Source organism: Rattus norvegicus, chromosome 5 (genome assembly GCF_036323735.1).
Source record: "Rattus norvegicus strain BN/NHsdMcwi chromosome 5, GRCr8, whole genome shotgun sequence".
NCBI classification, from domain to species: domain Eukaryota; kingdom Metazoa; phylum Chordata; class Mammalia; order Rodentia; family Muridae; genus Rattus; species Rattus norvegicus.
In genome coordinates, this window is record NC_086023.1 from 151186720 (window position 1) to 151209906 (window position 23187).

A 23187-nucleotide genomic window follows, 5' to 3' on the forward strand; every position below is an offset into this window, starting at 1 on the left:
ATAAAGAAGGAAGTACTCTACACCATAAGGCAACAGTTTCACTACACAGATCCCTAAACAATGTAAAGTTCAAGAGGATGATAGCATCTTAGTCCTTGGAACTTGCGTGCCTCTGCATTTTCTGATTTTCTTGCCTGAAACAGTATCACACCAGACTTACCCTATGGCTTCAGGGACAAACTATCCATCCACACCCACCACCCTGTTCTGTCTTTCCCTTGCCTGTTTTAACACCATCTATTTCTTCCTGTCCAACGTCTCCTACTGGTCTTCCTCTTTTGGGATATTAGCTTCTGTATATAATGGAACACCGGGGCAATCGTTCACCCAAGTGTTATAGAGTGCCTGAGAGCCATCTTGGGCAGGGAGTATGAAACAGAACATTTGTCCTAGACTTTATCCCAAGCACCACAGAAATAACAGCCACAAAACCCACCGTGCCTTGTCAGCTTTGTGTCTGCTGAATAAACCAGCTTAACTTGGTGGCATATTTTACAGACAAGGAAATTAAGGCTCACTAAGGGAAGTCCCCAAGGTCACAAATGTCTTGAAGTCGGGTCTCAGCCTTCCAAGTTGGTTCAATTGATATATTATTGAAGAGTCTTGCTATGTAGCTTAGGCTGGCCTCGAACTCATGATTCTGAGATTATTTACCTGTGTGAGGCACCATTCCCAGGTACTTCATGTTACTGTAATGTTTCCCAAGTTTACACTTTTATCTCTTCCTGACTAAGAGCCTTTAGGGACTATATTTTGTATCATATATAAGGCACAGCAAGTCCTAATAGCACCTACCTTCTTTTTCTTTCAATGGAACCGTACCATGCCACGGACAATGAGGAAATCCCCCTGAGGAAGACATGTTCAATCCTTGCCCTCATGGGATTTATGGTTAGGTAGCATACAGTACTCTTCAAAGACAAGCTGTCCTAACCCCATGTCTACCAGAGAAGTCAAGCTCACCTCAGAAGCAATCTGACAACTTGATTCCACCTTGTAGCTTCCCAACCTTGTTCCTGCCCCCAACCTGAGGTTACCTGGGCTCCAGACTGGGCAGAAACAGCCCAGTGTATGTTATCTGTTCTCTCTAGTCATTTCCCTGGTATTAAGCTTTTTAAAGCCCCCTAACTGTGGGGTTGCAGTGTCTGACTCTCATCTGAGGCAGGGCACTGGATTCAAAACCTTACTGATGAGAAGGACCACAGTTTGTGCTTTCTTTATTGGTTGTTCAAGATGGTTTCTCTGTGTAGCCCTGGCTGTCCTGAAACTTGCTCTGTAGATGAGACTGGCCTTGAACTCACAGAGATCTGCCTGCCTCTGCTTCCTGATTGCTGGGATTGAAGACTCATGCCAGCACTACGAGGCCACCCTCTGATTTCCTTACCATCTACAGTCAGTGGGCTAGTCTAAGGCTCATGATCAGAAGCCATACCTTTCCAGAACTTGATACTTCTTTTCGCTCAACATAAAAAGTCACCGACTAATGGTTTCCAAGGACGAATCAGAGATGACACCAGTTAGGTCTCGAACATTTACTAGAAGTATCCTGTTTGACCTCTGCCATGTTATTTGAAGGCGCTCACCCACCCCAGATGACTAAGACTCTCCCCTGTCTCCAGGTGCAGGGGATGCTTCAAAAACCACGGTCATGTTACTAAATACTTCTGTGAGCATTTGCCTTTCAATAGTAGGAACCTTGACTCTACTGAGGCATGGTGGGAAGGCCTTAGCCCCTTGGGGGTGGCAGTGGCTGCCAAGCGAAAGAGCCAATGAACTTCAGAGTATTGTTTAGGAAGTACTTGGCTGCGGTCCAACTCTGAAAGAAGGTTAAGGTCATTTGGGGGTGGGGGTTGGAGGGGAGGGAGGAGCCTGGGAAAAGAACTACTAGCCACACCCCGGGTTCTCTACTGGCCAGGTTCTATTTACTTCTCAATAGCTAATTACTCCCAGCTCGCTGGTCAGCAGTCCTCTCTGCCAGTGGTTCCAGTCAGGAGCTGGAGACTGGGCTAGGCTGCCCCCGGAATTGCAGGAGAGCCGCTGAAAGGAGCCCAGGAAACAGAACTCCTAGGTAATGCTCCACACACAGCCCAGAAATGCACTTTCTAGACTGGGAAGTGAGAGCTTCAGAGTTCCGTAACAAAAATAGCGACTGGTATTACTAAGTAAAATAAAGATATGAAAAGCCCCTCCCCCAACCCCTTCAAAAGGAGAAACCATCTTGGTTGTCAAAGGTTTCTTCCTCAGTCAGTACTCATTCCTCATTCTGGCCCCCTGACTCAAATATTAACAGCCACATCAAGTTAGACAAGCGTTTGACTAAAATTCTCGAGACACCTTTGCCTCCTGCCAAAGACAATAGAAAGCACCCACCCAGTGCAAGCTGTGGACCGAGCACGAGCACGGGGTGCCACTTGCTGGGAAGAACTTGGGCCTTGGTCAGAGGGCCTTGTTTTGCATATGAAAGGGAGCTCTTACACTTACCTCAGAGACACAGGGTGTTTGTGGGACTATTTGCAATATATTCTGTTCAGCAGAACAGACAGGTGTGCAACAGAAAACCATCTCAGGTCTCACTAAGTATTTACAATGATCTTTTGTTAGCATCTTTGATTGTTCCAGAAAAAAAAAATCTGAACCTTAATTTTCCCCACTTTCCTAAGGGAAGGAATGATAGAGATGAAGAAAAAGGGGATATTATAAGACTGGCCGGGAAGCAACTGCGTCTGCCGCTATGATGCCATTCAGTAGATACAGAATGCTAGGTGTACGTCGGAAAGGGATAGGGCGGTGAGCCTCACAGACTTCGTGGAAGATGGCAAGGAAGTATGAAACTGGGTAGAAAGGGAAGCAAGACGGAGGGAGAGAAGGGGGTAAAGGGAAACGTGTGAGTGTTTCACCTGCACTTGGGTGGCTGGTGCCCGTGGAGGCCAGAAAGGGGCAGAACCACCCCTCGGACTGTAGTAATAAACATTAGTAAGCCGCCTTGTCAGTGCTGGGAACTGAACCTGGCCTTCAGTCAGTGCTCTTTACTGGTTCTCAGCATCTGTGTTGGACAGCTCACAACTGCCCCTAACTCCAGGAAATCCAATAGTCCCTTTTGGATTTTTAACCCTTAGAGCACCTCAGACTGCAATGTAAAATAAAGTGGCTAATACCAGGCTACCTAGCCAGTTTGAGACCTGAGCTACATGAGCCCTTGTCTCAAATACGGCGATTGAGAATACAGGAATATGTATTCCTGTGTGTATTCAGGCACAAGTGCAAGTCAGAGGGGAAAAAATTGAGAAGTAGGGTTAGAGGGTTGTCTCCTAGCACGTGGGTCTTGGGGAACTGGGGTGTGAACTCACGTCATTAGGTCTGTCAGGAAGCACCTTAGGAAGTTGAGCTATTGTGCTAGTCCCCCCCCCCCCCTCTTTTTTGGAGGTCGAGCCCTAACTCAAAAGCCTTGGGCGAGTTAGGCAGCAGGCTCTACCACTGAGCATAGCAGACCTGTGACATATGAACAAAGGCAAGATGATAAAAAGCTATGTATGTATGCGATTCTCGGACGAGTGTTATCTGTGGTAAAGGAGTATAAAGGGCAACTCCAAGGTGGACACTCCTTGACAGTAGAGCACAAGAAGGTGGGAGCCAGGCACGATTGACACAAAAGCTTTAATAGCCACCCCAGCCCCCCTTTGGAGAAACTATGTATATCAAGGCAACTCTAGGCAGGTTGCCTCTGCCTGAGTTCTGGGACTTAATGTATGTCACTGTATCTACGAGTTCAGGAGTTTTTTCTGACTTCTAATGAGTTTCTGTGGTTATTATATGTTTGTACCCAAGCCAAGCACAGGAGGAGGGGAGGGCTATTTTAAGAACTTGAGGAAGATGTGAGTAATGAACTTGAGGTGGCAGTGGCTGGACTGAGAGACAGAGTCAAGGATCCGTTGTGATACTGCATGCCTTTAATCTCAGGAGGCAGAGGCAGGCAGACCCCACAGAACTCTTTAGAGGTTCAGGCCAGCCTATTCTACAGAGTGAGTTCTATAACAAACAGAACTGTAGTGAGACTTTGTCTCAAAAATCACAAAAACAACAATCAAGAAGAAATGAATTGGGTTGGGGATTTAGCTCAGTGGTAGAGCGCTTGCCTAGGAAGCGCAAGGCCCTGGGTTCGGTCCCCAGCTCCGAAAAAAAGAACAAAAAAAAAAAAAAAAAAAAAAAAAAAAAAAAAAAAAAAAAAAAGAAATGAATTAAGGGATTTTTTTCTGGTCAAACATCTAAGGTCGAACTTGCAATTAACTGCAAAACCTTTGAGAAAAAGTAGGCTTCCAGACCAGTTTCTCTCTCTCTGTCTCCATCTCTCTCCCTTCCTCCCTCCCTCTCTCTCTCACACACTCAAGCTTTCAGCAGTGATATACTGAAGTCCGGAGTCAAGAGAAGACCAGATTGCAGCAGCAGAACTACTTCTAGGTAAAGGTTATTTCTCTTTGTCAACCACAACTTAGAGCACATTAGGGGTGTTCAAGAAGACAGGACTCCTCATACCCTACAGAAGGCCAAGACAGAGACTGTGTAGCTGTCCTGGAACTCAACATGTAGACCAGGCTGGCCTCAAACTCCCTCTGCTTCTCAAGTGCTAGGATTAAAGGAGTGTGTTACTCTGCCCAGCTTCTCTTACTTTAAAGATTTATTATATATAGTTACATTGTAGCAGTCTTCAGACACACCAGAAGAGGGCATCAGATCCCATTACAGATGGTTGCAAGCTGCCATGTGGTTGTGAGATTTGAACTCGGGACCTGTGGAAGAGCAGCCAGTGCCTAACTACTGAGCCATCTCTCCAGCTCTTCTATTACTTTTAAAAAGGGGCTAGCCTGGCTAAAGATCTGGTTTAGTTTTATGAACATTCAAACTGTCTTGTGTACATGGGGCCCACAGAGGTCAGATCATGCTACATCTGTGGGTCCTGGACCACCCCTTGACCTAAGGTTGTAAGCTACAAAGCGAGTGCTGAGAATTGAGCCTATGTAAAAGCAAGTGTTCTTAATTACTAAGCCATCTCTTAAATCCTGGTTAAAGATTTATTAGTTTTGTGTGTGTGTGTGTGTGTGTGTGTGTGTGTGTGTGCGCGCGCGCGCTCGCGCGCTCGCACGCATCATTAGAGGGGTCAGATCCCATGGATTTGGACAGGAGGCTGTCATCCACCAAACATGGGTTTTCCTAAAACTGCCAAGCTAGCTATCTTTCCAGCCACAGGTAAAGCTTTTTAAAATAATTTGAAAAAAAAAAAAAAAAAAAAAAGCCTCACAAAAGTCTTACCAAGATTTAATGTACATTTATTCTTAACACGTGGAACATATAGTATAAAGATTTCATACTGAATAAATGATATTCATTAAGCCAAAAAAGGAAAAAAAGGAGGAATTTACATCAAGTTTTTAGCTACATTGTTGAAATACAAATATGCAGATTTTATCACTGAAAAATCTCAATTGTGTTTCTTCATCAGCAACTTCAACTGAACCTAGAACCTTTTCACACCTCGATTAGAAAGGAAACAAAACAAAACAAAAACCCAGAAAAAAAATAAACTGTAAGTTGATTGGCTGCCGAGACAGCAAGGACTTTTTACAGAGACCTGTAGAGCATCGCACCAAGAGGGCGACGTCTGGCAAGAGATTAAATAGCTGTGTCTCGCTTTGTGCAGGTCACCAACTTGTTAACTCGCCATACTATAAAGGGGTAGCTGGGAAGGGAACCAAACTGTGGAGATTCAAGGGTATGTGCAATGTACAACATCATATATATACACACGTGGCAGCGCGGCCGCTGCGGCTAAGGTTAAAACCAGGTCTAAGAGGTGATCTCAGGGTTATTCATACAATCAAGGAGGAGAGAAAGAGGTCAGGGTGTTGTAGGTTCACACATGATACTTTGGGGGAAAAGCCTTTTTTTTTCTCCTCAACATTTAACTAAAAACATTTTTAAAAACTACAGCTTGCTGCTGACCCAGCGTCTTCTCTCGTTTCCGTGTGAGACATTATTATTACAGTATGTTTACAGTATCAGGTGTCCAGTACAGTACATGGAAGGACCTACACTCTACTGCACGGGCCTCGCCAGTGAACAGGGCTGCTCACGACTGCCACCTTCGCGGCTCCTTGCGAGATCGTGAATGGACAGCAACAAAACCACACAGCTCAGCAGTCACCTTTGTCCTTCAGGGTTTTTTTGTATTTTTTTTTCCTTTTTTTTTTTTAACCATTAAAAACAGTTATGAAATGTGGCATCCCGTTGATGCAAGGACCGGGAAAGCCATTTTTTTTTTCCCCAAACTCACTGTAAACAACAGTAACTTTGGTTAAAATAAAAAAGTCTTCTATGTAGGCAGAGCTTTGTCTTTCAACAGGGTGGGTCCTGAGGGAAGCAGGTGAGGGTGAGGAACAGAAAGGTGTGAGGGAGTGAGGGTGGGGAGGAAGAGAAACAGGAGAGGCTTTCCCAAGGGAGAAGCTGGACAGCACAGGGTAAACTGGATTCTGAGGTGGTTTTGCATAAATAAAGGGCAACAGTCAGTTTCTAAGTTCTCCACACACTCACACACACACGGGGAGGGGAGGTGCCCCACGGCTGTCATGACTGGCCAATCAAAAACAGTACATCGCAAATGACTTGTGAAACCAGTGAGTTCATCAGTGGTGACACGGAGATGTCCAACAGCCGTGACTCGTACAGAGTGAACTCTGAGTGGTTCTCGTCCACCTTGGCCAGGGCGAGTAGCGCTCGGGCAGCCCGCCGCATCATGTCCACACTAGTTGGTTCAAAGGGTGGGCTCTGCATATGGAGGAGGCTGGCCTGGCTCTGCTGGAACTGGGTGGCAGCAAGGCTGTCCTCCAGAAAACCCAGGAGGTTGCCGATGCTGCCCTTCTGCACCGCAATGGCCCGGGCTGCCAGGCTGTCCCCCTGTGCCAGATTTGCCAGCAGTACCACGGCCATCTCCCGGCACACTGGGTTCTTTCGGTCACTGAGGAAGCGCACCATGGTACTATACAACTTCTCCAGGCGGCTAAAAGGGGGCGTGGCCAGTATCAGGTCCACATTGTTGTCCTGGATGCTGAGTTTGCTGAGGGTTTCCAAGACCAATCTCTGAGGAGAGAGGACGGCATTGGGGCCTAGGGTTGAGAAGGGGTCCTGGGCTTCAGCTGAAGGGCAAACTGCCCAGTGTAGGAGTCCATCCAGGACAGGCAGGCAGATGCTCTCAGGGTATGGGGATAGGTCCAATTGCCCCGAGATGTTGGCAAGGGTGACCAGAGTGTTTTCCCGGAGCATCTCCAAGCAGTCCCACCACCATTCCACTTTGTCACAGCTCACCCCTTGGTCCTGTTCCTCCTCCTTCTCATAAGTCAGTGGCGCCTGCTTCCGTTCTGGGTGCTTATGGTGCAGGAGGATCAGCTTGCCCAGGATAAGCAGCAGCCCTGGGTGTTTGGACATCTCAAAGTCGTTGCCTGGCACAAATGACAGGCTCCGGATGGCATTAGAGACACAGACACAGCGCTTAGCAAGGGAATCCTGCCAGTCCAGAAGGGTACACAGTGGGGTCTCATCCTTACTATGGGGTTCGTCCTCTAAAATCTTGATGTTCCGGTGGCTCTGTGCTGGGCTAATGCCAAATGGAAACTTGCTGCTTTCCTTGTTGGCCTCTGTACTCTTTGTTCCCTCGTCAGTCAATGTGCTAGACCGGGTGGACAGCATGTCATCCATAGTGGCTGTGATCCTTTTTTCTGGAAGGCCATCAGGCGGGGGACCCTCCTGCTCCGTTGTCCCTGGTGTACCCTCTACTGTTGTGACGTGTTTCCGAGGGGGCACTGGGGAGGGCACACAAGGCCGGGAAGGCAGCAGCTCTATCTTGCTCTCAAAGTGGGTCTGGATGTGCTCAGTGGTATCCCCACCACCAATCCGCCAGTGCAGCAGGCCACTGTCAAACTCCTGCACGCGCCCAAGCTTATCTGAGCAGTCCACCACAAACGGGTCATTCTTCTGCACGATCTTTACCGGGAGCTTGTCAAACTTACTGACTAGCTTCTCCTCACTCTTCTCTGAAGGTGGCTTGTCCTTGCCCAAAAAGGCCATTTCCTCATCATTTTCAACCCCTTCCTCCTCTTCCTCCTCCAGCTTGGGATCTACGTGTTCCTCTTCCTCTTCTTCCTCTGTGGGGGCCGGACTAGACACCTTGGTCAATCTCCCAGGGTCTAGCAGTGTTCTTTGTCCTGGGTCCCCTACCTCATACTCCTTTAAAATGCCAAAGATTTCAATCAGGCATCGACGGAAATATTCAACAAGGAGCTCTAGCAACCCTGGGAGCTGAAAGAGAGAAAAGGAAATAAAGAAAGGGAAGAATTCTTGACATGAGTCCCCAAGACCTTATCCAATTCCTTCCTTCCTTCCCTCCCAGTTTGACATAGTTTTCTCACGCAGGAGGCAATGAAGTTCCTATTCTAAAGGCATCTCCATCAATGAGTCTTAAAAAAAAAAAAAAAAAAAAGACATCTCCAGCACACTGCTTTCACTTCTCTCGAACCATTTCCTTCCCAAAGGAACGAAGTTTTCTTTGACCCAAACAACAGTTACATAAGTCTGCCTCCAGCGAGCGAGAGATGTGAGCTACATAGTCTATACCTCACCGATCAGTAACAACCAATGCTTCTAACACTTCTTCCTGAATGTACCCCCTTTCCCAGCATGACCTAGGAAAGGGAATGCACTGTCAACAGATGTTCATCTATTCTCCACTAGTTTCTAGTCACATTTCCTTTTGCCTGAATTCCATCCATCCACCTGATTATTAGAATTGTAAGGATCTTGTTTTTACTGCTGCCTTTCACAGAAATGACCTATATGAAATGGTGATAAAATCCTAAGCATTATAAAGTTGGTCCCGGCATATGGAAATGAACAATTTACCCCTTACTCTCTCGTGGACAAGACGTTATGGAACAGTAATAGTCCTGCTCTGAGCAGCTATGGTGAATCACAAGTGTAATCTGAGGGTTTTGGAGACCAAGGCAGGTCTGTTTGCCTTGACTTCAAGGCCAGTTCGAGATAATGAGTCCCAGACTAGCCTGAACTATAATGTGGCGCCCTTAATCAAAAAGCAGAAACTAAAGAAAGGTAAGCTTTATAATCAGAAAGATGCTGGTTGCTCTGTGAGTCTGGGCAAACATAAGGCTATGAGTGTGGCCGTGTTAGTGCACACCCTTGCTCCAGCACTTGGGACGAAGAGGCAGGTGGGCTCCTGTTAGGTTCAGGACACATACAAAGTAAGTTCTAAGCCAGCCAGGGATACAGTGAAATTGTTTCAGAAAACCAAAATGAATCCAAGCCCACTTATTTAACTCTCGTGTAAAAATGACAACCGAAACAAAATGGTGAGCAAAGCAAGAGCACACTAATCTAATGATGCGTCCTCCAGTCAGCTCCCCCATCAACAAGTGGGCATAGTCAAGATTCAAATATACAGTGGCACACGCAGTAGTAAGAGCTGGAGAGATGGCTCAGCAGTTAAGAGCACTGGCTGCTATTCCAGAAAACACAAGTTAGATTCTCAGCACCACAGATACACCACACCCATACAAGAAGACTAAATTCAGCAATTTCCTCTCTCAGTGTAGAAATAGAAGAGGGGAGGGAGGAGAGGAAGGGAACTGCTCTAATCACTGGTAATACTACACTATTTCTTCTGGTAGACTGGTATTAATGTCCTTAGTAGTCTATCTTCTTTACTTCTGCCACCACTGTCACCATCACCACTTTTTAATTAAAACATACAAGATCTCGTTAGTTCCAGGTTGGTCTCAAACTATCTAGGATAACCAAAGATGATTCTGAACTTCTGATCTCCTACCTATACCTCCCAAGTGCCGGGATTATGTGTACACCACCACACCTGATTTATGTGGTGCCGAAGTCCATCTCTGGGCCATGACCATGTTAGGGAAGCACTTTACCATGTAACTGACAATCAAAGTCTCCAGTCTTAAATTAAAGAAAAAAGAAGAAAAAGAAAGGAAAGAAGCACAGCAGTCCTGGTGCAGGCCTTTAACCCCAGCACGTGGGAGGCTGACCCAGCCTGGTCTACAGAACTTCCAGGATAGCCAGGGCTAAACACAGAAGCCCTGCCTTGAAAAAAAAATTAATAAATGAAGTAAAGGAAGTATTATGGGAAGAGGGGAGATGACTTCTGAGTCAGGTCTTTCTCTGGGAACTGAACCCAGGCTCCAGTGGCAAGGGCCTTTGCACATTGAGCCATCTTGCTGGATCCTTACCAGTGACAAAAAGTTTCTCCCAGCTATGCACAGTGCCTTTACTCCCAGCACTTAGGAGGCAGAAGCAGGTGGATCTTGGAGTTTTAGGCCAGTCTGATCTATAGAGTAAGTTCCACTATAGCCAAGGCTCCAGATAGATAGATAGATAGATAGATAGATAGATAGATAGATAGATAGATAGATAGATAGATAGATAGACAGACAGACAGACAGACAGACAGACAGACAGACGGATGGATGATACCTTGTCTCATAAAACAAAAGCAAAACTCCCAGCTGAGCATGGAGCGAATGCTAAGACAAGAGCGCTTTAAGTTTTGTGGCTACCTCCATACTGTTAACTTAGTAAGACCCTGTTTCAAAACAAGATTCCCTAAAGAAAAATGAAATCCTTTCTCCCAAATAAATTTCCTTTGGACAGGATAGCCAGAGGTAAGAAGAGAAACCCTGTCTTGAATGCGACCGGGCTCCTTCTGAAAGTCGTCTTACAACTCGTGTAAACTAGCGCTGCGTCTAACGCCTTATCCCCGAGAGGGGCAAGGGACACACACTGTGAGCATGATAGACTTCCAGCAAAGTGACGAGGGCTGACGAGGGCTTCATTCCTGCTGTGACCTAGTGTCATCTACACCAACAGTACCTTCCCCACCTCGACAGAAACCTGTCCTTACCTGGCTGAGGTTGAAGGTCATGATGCTGTTGTCATCATACAGTAGGATGTTAATGGTGTCTAACGCCCACGTGCTCTCTGCCAGGAGCCCGGACTTGAGGGACATCATTACCCGCCATGCCTCCGGGGTTCCTGAAATAAACCTCTGTGTTGTCCATCCACCAAGCCCCAGCTGGCTAGAGGTACCCCCAAGGCTGTCCTGAGTCAGGCTAGTCTGACTTCATTGTTCTAAGCGGTCTAGGACACCAGCATATGGCAGAGCCTTCAAGACAAACCTCAATCAGCTCACATCTTCCATCCTCCACACTCTTTGGCTTTCCTTTAGCAAATACTGTACCAGATTTAACCACATCCCGGACATTGGGATGGAGGAACCACGTGAGAGATGGAAAGGGGTAGATTGAGCCACCCAGTCAGGGAGGTCTCCTTACCAATGTCTTTCATCGTGAGCCGCCTTCTCTGCTTCAGCACAGGCTGTGTGGCCTCCACAGAGCCAGGGGGAAAGGTGATATCCCGCCGGATCATAGGCGGCTGCACAGGGGTAGGCGCTATGTGCGAAGCAGGCACTGGTGGACCTGCCTTTTGCATTTTCATCCCAGAGTGCAGGAATGGAGACTTGCTAGGAGAAGTACGGTTCTCCATGGGCCGGGGCAGGGGAGCGGGACTGGATACCTGAGGAATGTGATTCTGCATGCTTGGTGGGGGCTGGTAGTTAGATGGAGGGGGTCTTGTCATGGGGGGAACAGGGGCTGAAGGACCATAGGGAGGCTGGCGCGTGCCATGGGAAGGCCACGGGCCTTCATGGTTGGCCCTCTGGTCTGTGTGGAGCATCTCATCTGTTCGGTTCACACCATGATAAGCAGGGCCCTGGGGGGCAGAGCCTGTGTTCTGCCTGTTGGCATAATTGTAGGTCATGTCATTTCGCCCCTGCCACATGGTGCCTTGCTGAGCAACCTCAGCGGATGCCTGTATGGGGCCGCCCATCATCTGTGGTGGCATGTTCTGCTGGGCATTGGAACCAGGAGGTGCAGAGACTCGGTCTCGGCCAAACTGGAATGGAAATTGGTTCTGGGGGCCGCCTGCTGGTCGGCGCTCAGTAGCAGCGGTGGCAGTAGCAGGGTAGGCATTGCTGTACTGGTTGTAGACATCCTGCTGAGGGGAAGGCTGGGCAGCTTGTGGCTGGCTGGCAGACTGGGACTGAGCTGCAGGCAGCTGCTGCTGTTGAGGCTGCCCCTGCCCAGTGCTGTACGGCACACTGTACAGCTCCCCTTCATGCCGCTTGGCAGGAGGGCCATACGTGCCATCCATTGGCCTCTTATAGTTCTAAGGCAGAGAAAGCAGAAAAGAAATTAATATTATGTAACGAGTCACATAAAGTCCAAAGAGTCATGGATAGCTTCCACTTAATAGATATTAACTCATTTTTCTTTTTGCCCCATGAAAGACAGGACAAATGTCAAGAAAGCAAACACTTTTGTAAATTACTTTTTGAAGCTGTTTCTGAGAGCAACCACTATTTTCTAGAGTTCTCCTTTCAAATAGAAAAATATGTAAAACATCAAAAAATCAAAACAAACTCTGTTTCTAGTCCTTTCTTTAGAAGAGAGACTTAATAAACAAGGAAGACAAGTGACTCTCTCAGTAGAAGTGCCTAGTTGGCTAAGAGGAATACCAATGTCGTAGCCAAAATGCATATTACGGATGCTATGGATTACACTGGGTGGCTTACAGACGGCTTTCAGGGGCAATGGGTGTGGGTATATCCCCAAACTCGCTTCCTTACCTGCTGCTGCTGCTGCTGATACATTGTGGTCTGCTGGCTGGGGAAGGGACTGCTGGAAGGGGTGCCTTGGGTGGAGAACTGATTGCCATAGGAATCGTGTCTGCAGAAGAAGGAGTGGGTCATGGTGGAGAATCACAAACCTGAGCAGCACAGGCAGAGGAAGCAGGAGTCACTCACCGCTGCTGCTGCTGCTGCTGCTGCTGCTGCTGCTGCTGCTGCTGCTGCTGCTGCTGCGGGGGGTAGCGGCTAGGAGAATACATCCCCGAGTCTGGGGTGGAAGGCATGAGATTTGGCTGAGGGGCTCCAGTGCCCATATTTCCTTCAGGGCCAATTCCAGGCTCCGTCCTAAACAAGATTGGAGAAGAGAATTGAGCAAAGTATAGCTTCAGGGTATCCAGGGTGGGATGGGCAGGGGCTTACCTCACTCTGTCGTAAGGACCTCCATAGGGATAGTGCTGTCGTGGTCCCATAGCCACATTACCCAGCCCAGGGCCAGCAGCACGGCTGTAGGGGTCACCCATCCCGCCGTTGGGACCCTGCCCTGAGGACATGAAGGGATCACTTCCTGGAGCTGAGTACAAAAAGGAAGGCAGTGAATGAGGAAACCAGCAGGTTGGCAGGCTCATCAATGTACACATTCCTGCGACACGGTTCCAGGCTCTCTACAGAACATGGTGTCTTCCTGTTTCTTTCCTGACAGGTTAAATAGAGAATGCCAAGTCTTAAGAGTGGCTAGGTAAGGGCTGGAGAGATGGCTCAGCGGTTAAGAGCACTGACTGCTCTTCCAGAGGTCCTGAGTTCAAATCCCAGCAACCACATGGTGGCTCACAACCATCTGTAAGGGATCTGATGCTCTTTTCTGGTGTGTCTGAAGACAGCTACAGTCTATTTATATATAATAAATAAATCTTTAAAAAAAAAAAAAGAGTGGCTAGGTAAAGCAAGTTGAAAGAGAAAAGGAGGAGGAAAAAATATATAAGAGTTTGGTGGCTAAGTGTGTGGGGCTCAGTGGGATGAAACTTGCCTAAGGTAAATGACTCCCTTGCTTCAGCCTCTAGCATCATCCCAGAAAGGAAAGAGGACAAGGCCGGCAGGGGGAAGGGAAGAGTATGGTGAAGGGTGACACACAGAAGCATTTCAGAGGCTCTCTCAGCACTACCACCAAGCCACTCAAACTCCACAGGCATAAGCCAGCACCACCCAGCAGTCAGTCACCTTTCCTCATGCCGCCATAAGGATCCTTATTTGGCTCATAGGACATGCGCCCCATCATGTCAGAGGTATTCATACTGGGCTGGTACCCAGGGTTTGGAGTCATGGAATTCCGCTTCTGGAATGTGGGCTCACTTCCATCAGGAAAGGCATCCTGGATTCCAACTGAGTTGCTCCTGCTCCAGAGTGAGGAAAACTAATGAAGCCCCCCATACACCAATTCCTCAGATAAGTCAAGAACCATAGAAGCCACGGGTGGGGGAGTGAATAGGCATGAACTGCCCTCCTCAGGTTACCCCAGGTTACCCCCAGACACACCCAAGAGTTCCTGATCATGAGCCTTACCTCATGCCTGGTAAGGGGGGAATTTGACTATGTGGTGTGGATGCTGGAGTTGGTGGCTTCAGGTCTCCTCCTTCTGCCATAGAACTGCTGGTTGACTGAGGCGTTTGTGGCCCCTGCATAGACCCTGATCCTGCTGTGGACAGAGAGGCAGGGTGAGCAGCTAACTATAAAATTACGGATGCTTTAGAGTCTGGGTGTATGCACATATGCATTTGTATGCGTCTGTTTCTCTCTTCTGAGACAGGGTCTCATACTGTGGAGCCCAGGCTGCTTGGAACTAAGGATCCTTTCTTTCAGCTTCCAGAGTGCTGGGACTGACACTGTGTTTGCCTTCCCAGGATCCCTCTGTGAGAGACTTTCAGAGTCAGTGATGTAAAGGGATTGGATCTTATCACTTATGGAAGCATGTCCTGATCAAACACAAAACACTGGCATACAACAGTTCACATACAAGAGCTGCACACCTGAGCTCCAAGAAACATCCCCCCACTTTGATGTTTAAGGGTTGGCTGCAGTCTTGCTTTGGAGAAAGGAGGCGGATGTTATTTTGCACCAGGTCATTTAAGCCTTGGGTAGCTTCCTGATTACCTAGCTTTCTTTCTCCAAAGAACCTGTGTAACCTATTAAACATCCCCCGATGCTGAGCAGTGAATGACTAATTAGAGCCCCCAAAGTACAGGGTGTAGAGCGGAGTCACATGGCCAGAGCCTAGTGTTTCTATCAGGCACCCAGCAAAATGTCACCCTTAGGTTCTTTCTAATATTCCTCTAAAGAGCACAGAACTCCCAGTGATGAGCATTTCCACTAGGTACCGTTCGTTTCTAGCATTAGACAGCACACTTCTGAGGCCTTCCCAAGCTGATGAGTCATCTCAGGCACACATCACACCCTCAGAGGTCAAAGACAGGGCACATATGTTTACACCTACCTTCTAGGGCCCTGGCCTCTTTCCCATGCTAGCCTAGGCCCAGCCTCCTCTGAGAACAGAGGGTAAAGCAGCACTCCTGTCATCAGAGAAGTCCCATTCATATTCCCTCTCTACCCTCTAACCATTCATTACCATCCCAGCTCTCCCGGGAGTTTACAGCTCTCTTCTGAGCTGCATTCTAAGGCACTGACATCAGCAGGCCGAAGCTCCCAGATGGCCCAGCCACACTGCTATTTGTCAGTTTTCCCTCACTCCTCTGGTGTCCCTCCCACTCACTAGTTTACAAACATTTGGCAAAATGCCAGGCGTACAACAGGAAAATGAGAAAGTTAAAACTTAAGGCTGCTGCACGGCACCTCCCAAGGGAGTCGCCACTACCGCTCTTTAGTCTGCCAACCTGCCAAGCCACGTGGATGGGTAAAAACACACACCCCTGGCATCTGCTCTGCTCCCTGGAGGAAGGGAGGGAGGCACCACTACCTAGGGAAGTGTGCCCTCAACCTCAGTGGGGTGCTCAGCCATTCTTACCAGGAGAGGGAGGCTGGATCTTGGGTTGGGACTTCTTGGAATCAGCAGCTGCAAAGATATCAGGGGGAGGGTCTTCTCCCCGCTCAATCTTGCACTCAAAGGCATAGAGACACTGGATATACTGCTTTTTCAAGGAGCTGGCGGCACTGCTCGATGTGCCCACATTGAGGTTGGTTGCAAGTTCCCGCCATTTTTTGTTTTTGTTGACCTGAAAGACCACCAGAAGAGTCATAGTACACTTGACCCAGGCTTCCAGCTTGGCAAGAAGCTTCCAGTTTGAAGTAACTGCAAGCAGCGCTGCTTCTTAAGACAGGACAAGCAGAAGGCTGACGTTGGAACAGAACTCAGTGCCTAGTCTGGATGCTCTAACCCTCACCCTCTAACTTCTTAAAGCTAATGATTTCTACATGATTCTTCACCACCAGTGTGAGGCTGTCAACCTAAGGACAGCCAGTCCACTGTTCTGCCTCCTTGTTTCAGTCCCAGGACATACTGACCAAGACTATTTCCCAAATATTCTTCTAATTAGTACTGTGGCAGACAGACAGGTCTGGATCCATAGTGTATTCTTCAGCACAGGGCCAGCTTATGCCTCTAGTGCAGAGAACACTGGTACAAGCAAACATTTTGGACTATGACACCTTTGAAGTGATAGTTGCAATCTTCAGAGCTTAGAGAAGCTCTAGATAACCTCCACGGAAAGGAGGTGACCACAACACTTTGCAAGGTGGCACTGGGTGGGGAGAGTATCGCTTTGGTTGTTTGTAAAGTTAGCAACAGTCGTGTTTAACTGCACATTATCTCCTACCCTGTAACATCGGACCCGTCTACTGGGATGATCTTTCACTGACCTGTCAGACAAGCTCAGGACTCAGTCTTGCCTTTCTCAGGGCCTTCACTTAGAAAGGAATTCTTACTGTCTTTGGAATATAACTACTTAACAGCAAGTAAGATTTCCTTTTTGAACTGGAGGACAAGCTTTGTTCTGTATCTCATCCTATGCTCAGTGAGTTCAGAGCCCCACCAATCAGAAGGCAAGTTATAAGCAACCAATCCCCCTTTCCCACAAGTAGGAAACAAGGACCAAATGGCAGTGGAAAGCAGATATGCACGCAGGGTCACCTCAGCCGCCCTATGTGGCTCTGCTTCCCACGCCAGTTACATGGCAGCCTGCACGTGCCCTATTCTGTTTTGTTTTCCTTTGTGGGGGAGGGGAAGGAAGCCTGAAGGGAGAAGGGATTCAGAAATGATTAGTAGTTGGCTTCGTTCCAATCACTTTCTTTTCTGCTGGTGACAGCTGTTTTCCTTTTCTGATTTAGAAGGTTTGGAATAAGTTTCTTGCTGTCAGGCTCTCCCACCCTCACTAAGAGTTTCTGGTCTGTACAATAATGAAAAGATCACAGAGGAAAGCCTACAAGGCAGAGTGAGCCTCACTTGTCAGCCTCTCTGGCTAAACAGAAACGGACCGTGAAGTATGGCAGTGGCATTTCCAGTAAGGACTGAACTCTTCTCTGAAGTCACAGTATAAAGGAAGGCTTCCATCATTTAACTTCTTCCTCTGCAACTAACTCTATAAGCAATTTCCCTGGAAGACAGAGTCTGGTTCCCATAGTCTGGACTCTTGCAGAAGCTTTACGTGGATCATTTCTAACATCTGACATGACATCACGTGTTTTAAGTGTCTCAGAACATGACCCTGTGGGATAAACGGTACTCTCAAAAGCCAAATGTCTGGTGCTTACCTGAGTCAGCCCACCAATCTCCTTCACAGACACATAGAGGCGATAGAGGTCCAGAGGCTTCCTCCCAACAGCAGGCAGATTTGTCATGCCCATGGCCTTTTCCTCTGTGAAGGCCAGGTACCGGTCCACCCACATCTTCCTCTCGGGCTCACCACCCAACTCATACAATTTGGTGATCTTCTCATTGGTGGTGGTAGAAGAACTGGACTTCTGGAGAGAGGGTTGAAATAAGCGTCTTAAAGTCTAGGCCTTTGTACATGCTGGCGGCTGCAAGTCCCTTCTGTCCACCCTCTACCTTTGAGAGAGCTGGTCTAGAGCCTGAGCTGCTGTTGAGATTCCCCTGCTTCGGTCTCCCAGGTAGCTCAGAAGTTACTTGTTCTTTTGTAAAAATTGTGCATGATAGTAAAGGTGTGAGCGTCACCGTGAAGCTGCAGATCCAGGACAGTTGTTCTACCGGTACAGAAGCTCACTGAGATATGTAGACTTTGGATTTGGTCAATTTGGCTGTGTCATTATTTTTATTTCAAAGTTGTCTTTTTAATGTTAAAATTTAAAAATTACTTCATGTAAACGACTGTTTTGATTGTAAGTACAAGTGTTCTACATGTGTTAGGTGCTTGCAGGACCAGGAGAGGGCATGTGATCAATGGACCCCACCTGGAGCTGGAGTTAGAGACAGTATCAACACCAGTGGGTGCTGGAAATTGGACCCAGAACCTCTGGAAGAGCAACCAGTGCTCCTAACCACTGAGCCATCTCAATAGACCCCAACTTTGTTTTTTTGAGCCAGGGTTTCTCTGTGCAGCCCTGGCTGTCCTAGCATCACTTTGTATTATACTAGGCTGGCCTCCACAGAGCTCTACCTGCCCAGGCTCACAGCGCTGGGACTGTAGGAGTGCGCTGCCTCCTCCATGACGCTGACTGCAGCTCTGCATTTCATTTTGTTAAATATTCAATTTTTAAAAATACTGATGTGTACTGGGTATAGTGGCACACATCTTTAATACCAGCAATGAAGGAGGCAGAGAGGCAGATGGATTTCTGCGTTGAAGGCCAACCTGGTCTATATAGTGAGTTCTAGGTCACACAGAGCTATACAGTGAGACCCTGCTTCAACCCACTCACTCCCCAACAAAATAAACAGCCAGGGGCTCATCAGGTAAGCATGATAGCTGTTTTCAGAGGCCTGGGTCTGGGTTCCAGTCAGGTGGTTTCCCACGTCGCTGTAACTTCAGCACATCTAGTTTCAGCCTACAGGGAGTTAAGAACCCCATCCCCTCCTGCATCACTGGCCTGCTTGTCAGGTGTAGAACCAACCATTTCTGCTGCTCTGAGTATGTCTAGGAAGAGAAGGGCAGCCATCTGCCTATAGCACATCATTATCAGTTAGTTAGACGCCTAAGAGGCTAAGCTCAGAGAGAGGAAAGTGTACTGCAGAGTCCAGTGGTAGTGATAAACCTAGGCCATGGAAGCCCTTGGCGGTCCCAGCAAAACAAGCTAAAGTCTTGTCATTTTCTTTCATTTTTTTTTCCTCCAGCACCCTGTATTCCCCGTGTAAAACTGGCTGTCCTTGAACTCAGGGATCCACCTGCCCCTGCCCCCTGAGAGCTAGAACTAAGCACTAATTGCCCGGCTCTCATTTTTCCTTCTTACCATTCAGCAAAGGGCTGAAGACAAAAATCATTACCTTAGATTTGGATTCTGTCTTGGGTGTCCCATCTGCCTTGTTGTTCATTTTTGTGGCGGGAGTTAACTTAACATCCCCAAGGCCCATCATCTCTGGGCTGGCTGCCATCCCTGTAAAAAGAAAACAATTCAAGTCCAATAGATTTTGCTACATACAACTTGAAGATCTTTCTTGAAGAAATTCCTGTGATGAGTACTCAAGTTACGCTGACCTGCTGAATTGTTGGCCATGGTTCCACCCATAGGATATGGGGGTCCCTGAGGGTTGATCATGCCAGCCATACTATTAATCCCCTGCCCATAGGGAGGTCCAGTTCCCATGATGCCTCCTTGATTCATATTTGGGTAGCCTGGTGGCCTAAGGAGGAAGATGAAAGTTAAAGAGAAGAAGAGGTTAGAGACACAGTGAGCTTTTACACTTGTGAATGACCAAACACCAAATGGGGCTGTTTAATTGTCTAATTAGAACAGCTTAGTTTGGGGTTGGGGATTTAGCTCATTGGTAGAGCACTTGTGTACCAAGCGCAAGGCCCTGGGTTCGGTTCCCAGCTCCAAAAAAAAAAAAAAAAAAAAAAAACAACCAAAAAAACAGCTTAGTTTGATGGGGAACAACCCTTGAAGAATAAAGTCTTATGCTCTTTATAAATACCACTTCCCATAAGCAACTTCCAAAGCCGCTGTATTTCTATTTAAATGCCCTCTTTAGGGCATAAAGCCAGCCTATAAGGCACGCTCAATCTTCACTCGCCACACTAAAGCACCTCCAGTAGCCTCTCTTCCGATATCCTTCCCTACCCCCAGGCCCCCAAGGAGGTAACCTGTGGACATAAAGCACCACACCTAGCTTAAGTTCGCACACAGGGTGCTTCCTCACAGCAGCTTTACTCTAACATCCATAAGAACCAGCACATTGGTGTGCATGTGTTTAAACTGTGTGTTAAAACATCAGAAGCAGAACATTCTCTCCGCTCCCCAGCCTTACCTGTTTTGGATAGAGTTGGCAGCAACATGCATGGCAACAGCAGATTCTTGAGTTTTCCGGTTCATCCCCCCTGGTGGAGGACACATCCCTGACCCAACCTGAGGTGGCATGTTGGCCATATTAGGGCCATAAGGCCTGTTGCCCATAGACGCATGAGTCATTCTTCCTGGAGGGAGTGTGCCGTAGGGTGGGATTCCAGGCTGCCCGTGCATTTGACCTCCAGCACCCAGCGGGTTCATACTTCCAGCCATGCCTGCACTGGGGTAGTTGGCGTTGGGCAAGGCGTTATAGTTAGGCTGCCTAGGATAGCCTCCTGGGAGGAGAGGGAAAGACAACACGAGCCTGGGTTAGCGAGTCCCAGAAGTACTCACCTCTAAAACTCCAAACAATTAGAATCCATCAATATTTGGATCAGGAAATTAAAGCCAATCTGTCATTAGGGGATAAAAAGGAGCATGTGCAGTAGGCCTCTCTAGCCCCCCTCCCAAGTTGGGGGTAGGGTTGCTGGGGATTGAATCCAGGACTTTGGACATTACTGGGCCACACTCCCTTATGACCGCCCAGCACAGAGAATGAATGGCTGCTACTTTCTACATATTGTTCTTGCCTCCCACCCAAACATTTTAATTTGTGTGTATGTGCACATATGCGGGCATCAATGCACATCCACTCACGACACATTGCCTTTACTTAATAAGCGTTTGTGTTGACCCATCAAAGACTTTTTCAAGGTGACAGCATGAGCTGAAGAAATGATGGATCATAGTTCACTCCACCCTAGGGCCTCGGCTGGGGAGCTGTAAGCAAGATGCCCTACTCTTTGAACCCAGACATTAGCATATCAGCTCTCCCTCCTTCTAACTGGGTATAGCACACTCACCTTGTGGGCCATACTGACTCCCCTGGGGTCCATAGCTCCCCATGGAGTTCTGCTGGTAGGAGCCCATGCCCGAGTGCATCTGTCCTCCAGAAGGCTGACGTGGAGATAAGGCCGAGCCGGGCTGAGGGGAAGTGTACTGGGGCATTTGGGGGTTCCTCTGCATATAACCTATTTGTGGAATGTATCCAAATAATTACCTGCTCAGAATGAAGGGGATAAATGGCTTCCCCACTCTGCTGCAACTTTTTTTTTTTTTTCCGGAGCTGGGGACCGAACCCAGGGCCTTGCGCTTCCTAGGCAATCGCTCTACCACTGAGCTAAATTCCCCAACCCCCTGCTGCAAATTTTTATGGCATGGAATCTGCTACTGTCCCCCACCCGCCTGCTCAGATGTCATGAGAGTGACACGCATGCCATTAACATAGGGTTTACATATCAACGCTCTCTTTGTTGTTTTGAAGACAATGTTCTGCTTGCCCGAGAACTTAGTACACCAGGCTGGTCTTGAACTCAAGAGATCTACCTGCACCTGACTTCCCCAGTGCTGGGATTAAAGGCATGTGCTACCACTGCCCCGAATCAACTTTCACACCAAACAGAAAACTGATAAAAGCATTGGTCAAAAAAAATCCCCAAACAACAAAACCCCAAGAAAACAAAATGAGTAAATCCAGCACGGTGTGAGGAGTAAAGGAGCCAAGGCTGGGTCGGTCAGCATGGAGCCATGTAGACTGACTGTTGGAGGACACACACACAGACAAGCTCACTGAGCCCAAGGTCTGCTGCCTGCATTAGTCTTTCTGCCACACAGTGACTGAACTGGGCACTTGGTGGATGCTTTAGTACCACATTCCCTCCGTTTGCAGCTATGAATTTGGTCTAGCATGTTTGCAGTTGACAACATCATGTTACAATCGTGGTATGTTGGGGTGCCCCTGCTAGCCCTCTGTTGAAGCCCAAGCGCTCACCTCGATCTTGGGCAATGCTTGATTGGTTCATGGAAGGGTGCATGATGCTGTCCGACTGACCACTGGGTGGCCGGGGTGGCATCTGGTTGCCTGCTCCAAACAAACAAAACAAAACAAACCAACATGGCTTAGCACGTTCCAGCTAGAAGGTGAATGTGGAGCTAGAGAAGGCCAAGCCCTTTCTGTGCCACACACAGAGGTGTTCACCCAGGGGGCCCCCCCCTTCTTCAACTGCTAAGGGGAAAAACCACGCAGACATGAATCAAAGCTCCCTTTCATCACAAGACCAGCCCGCCAGCTCTCCCTCTTCCCCAAAACCAGGGTACCTGGCACTGCAGCAGGCGAGAGTGGTCCTGAGCGAGACTGAGCGACACTGGCAGGAGAGCCAACAGGGGACGGGGACGGGCCTCGGATGCCAGGCAGGTGAGGGGAGGTGTGAGGAGAAAAAGGAGACTGAGCTGGATTGCTCTGTTCTCCTTGGCTGCTGGAAATCCCTGATGTGCTCACGCCAGGACTCAGAGCTCCTTCTGTCCCCATGGGGAGATCATCGATTGAACCAGACAGATCCTGAAACATACATTTAAGGAGATAAATTAGAAAAGGAAAACAAAAAAGCATACATATGATTGGTCACAACAGTAGCTGTATACAGCAAACATCATGAAGGCCCACACTGAATACACGTGTGAATTCATGGGCCTTCTGGGCTTTACCAACACTGCTAAGCAGGGTGGTACTGGACACTTGCAAACTAGCACTTAAGAGACCAGGCAAGGGGCTGGGGATTTAGCTCAGTGGTAGAGCGCTTACCTAGGAAGCGCAAGGCCCTGGGTTCGGTCCCCAGCTCCGAAAAAAAGAACCAAAAAGAGACCAGGCAATAGGATTTTGAGTTTAAGGCCAGTCTAGACTATACAATAAGAACCTGTTACAAGACAAACATACACACAAACACACACAGAGTCTAGCTGTGCTGGCACCCAAATATTTGGGAGATAGAATCAACTCATTTATTCTTTATAGTCAAGTCATGAGACCAGGGGCTAGTCTGATCCATGTAAGTGATTTCCAAGACCCTACCTCAAAAACAGAACAAAACCACCTGTAAACCAGTAGGCTACCTGCTACCTAGGTAACCAAACAAATTGAAACCTTTTTCAAT

At 47.9% G+C, this 23187-nt stretch overlaps 1 protein-coding gene across 5 annotated transcripts in view; it reads right to left on the reverse strand.

Moving 5' to 3' along the window:
• Positions 1-5294: 5294 nt before the first annotated feature.
• Positions 5295-23187, reverse strand: part of Arid1a (AT-rich interaction domain 1A) — a 77278-nt gene continuing 59385 nt past the window's right edge. Inside the window, exons 5-20 of one of the 5 annotated variants that reach the window (NM_001401279.1) lie at positions 22355-22595; positions 22029-22118; positions 21061-21228; positions 20181-20493; positions 19411-19556; positions 19200-19309; positions 17513-17722; positions 15771-15978; positions 14315-14447; positions 13973-14145; positions 13178-13328; positions 12935-13102; positions 12758-12857; positions 11406-12297; positions 10976-11106; positions 5295-8343 (exon numbers count right to left, since the gene is read on the reverse strand). In NM_001401279.1, the coding sequence (NP_001388208.1) occupies positions 6616-8343; positions 10976-11106; positions 11406-12297; positions 12758-12857; positions 12935-13102; positions 13178-13328; positions 13973-14145; positions 14315-14447; positions 15771-15978; positions 17513-17722; positions 19200-19309; positions 19411-19556; positions 20181-20493; positions 21061-21228; positions 22029-22118; positions 22355-22595 (4962 nt within the window). In that variant the 3' untranslated portion in view covers positions 5295-6615. Of the gene's footprint in view, positions 8344-10975; positions 11107-11405; positions 12298-12757; positions 12858-12934; positions 13103-13177; positions 13329-13972; positions 14149-14314; positions 14448-15770; positions 15979-17512; positions 17723-19199; positions 19310-19410; positions 19557-20180; positions 20494-21060; positions 21229-22028; positions 22119-22354; positions 22596-23187 lie in introns of all 5 variants that reach the window. The other 4 variants (NM_001401278.1, XM_063287286.1, XM_063287285.1 and 1 more) reach the window with 4 other exon arrangements.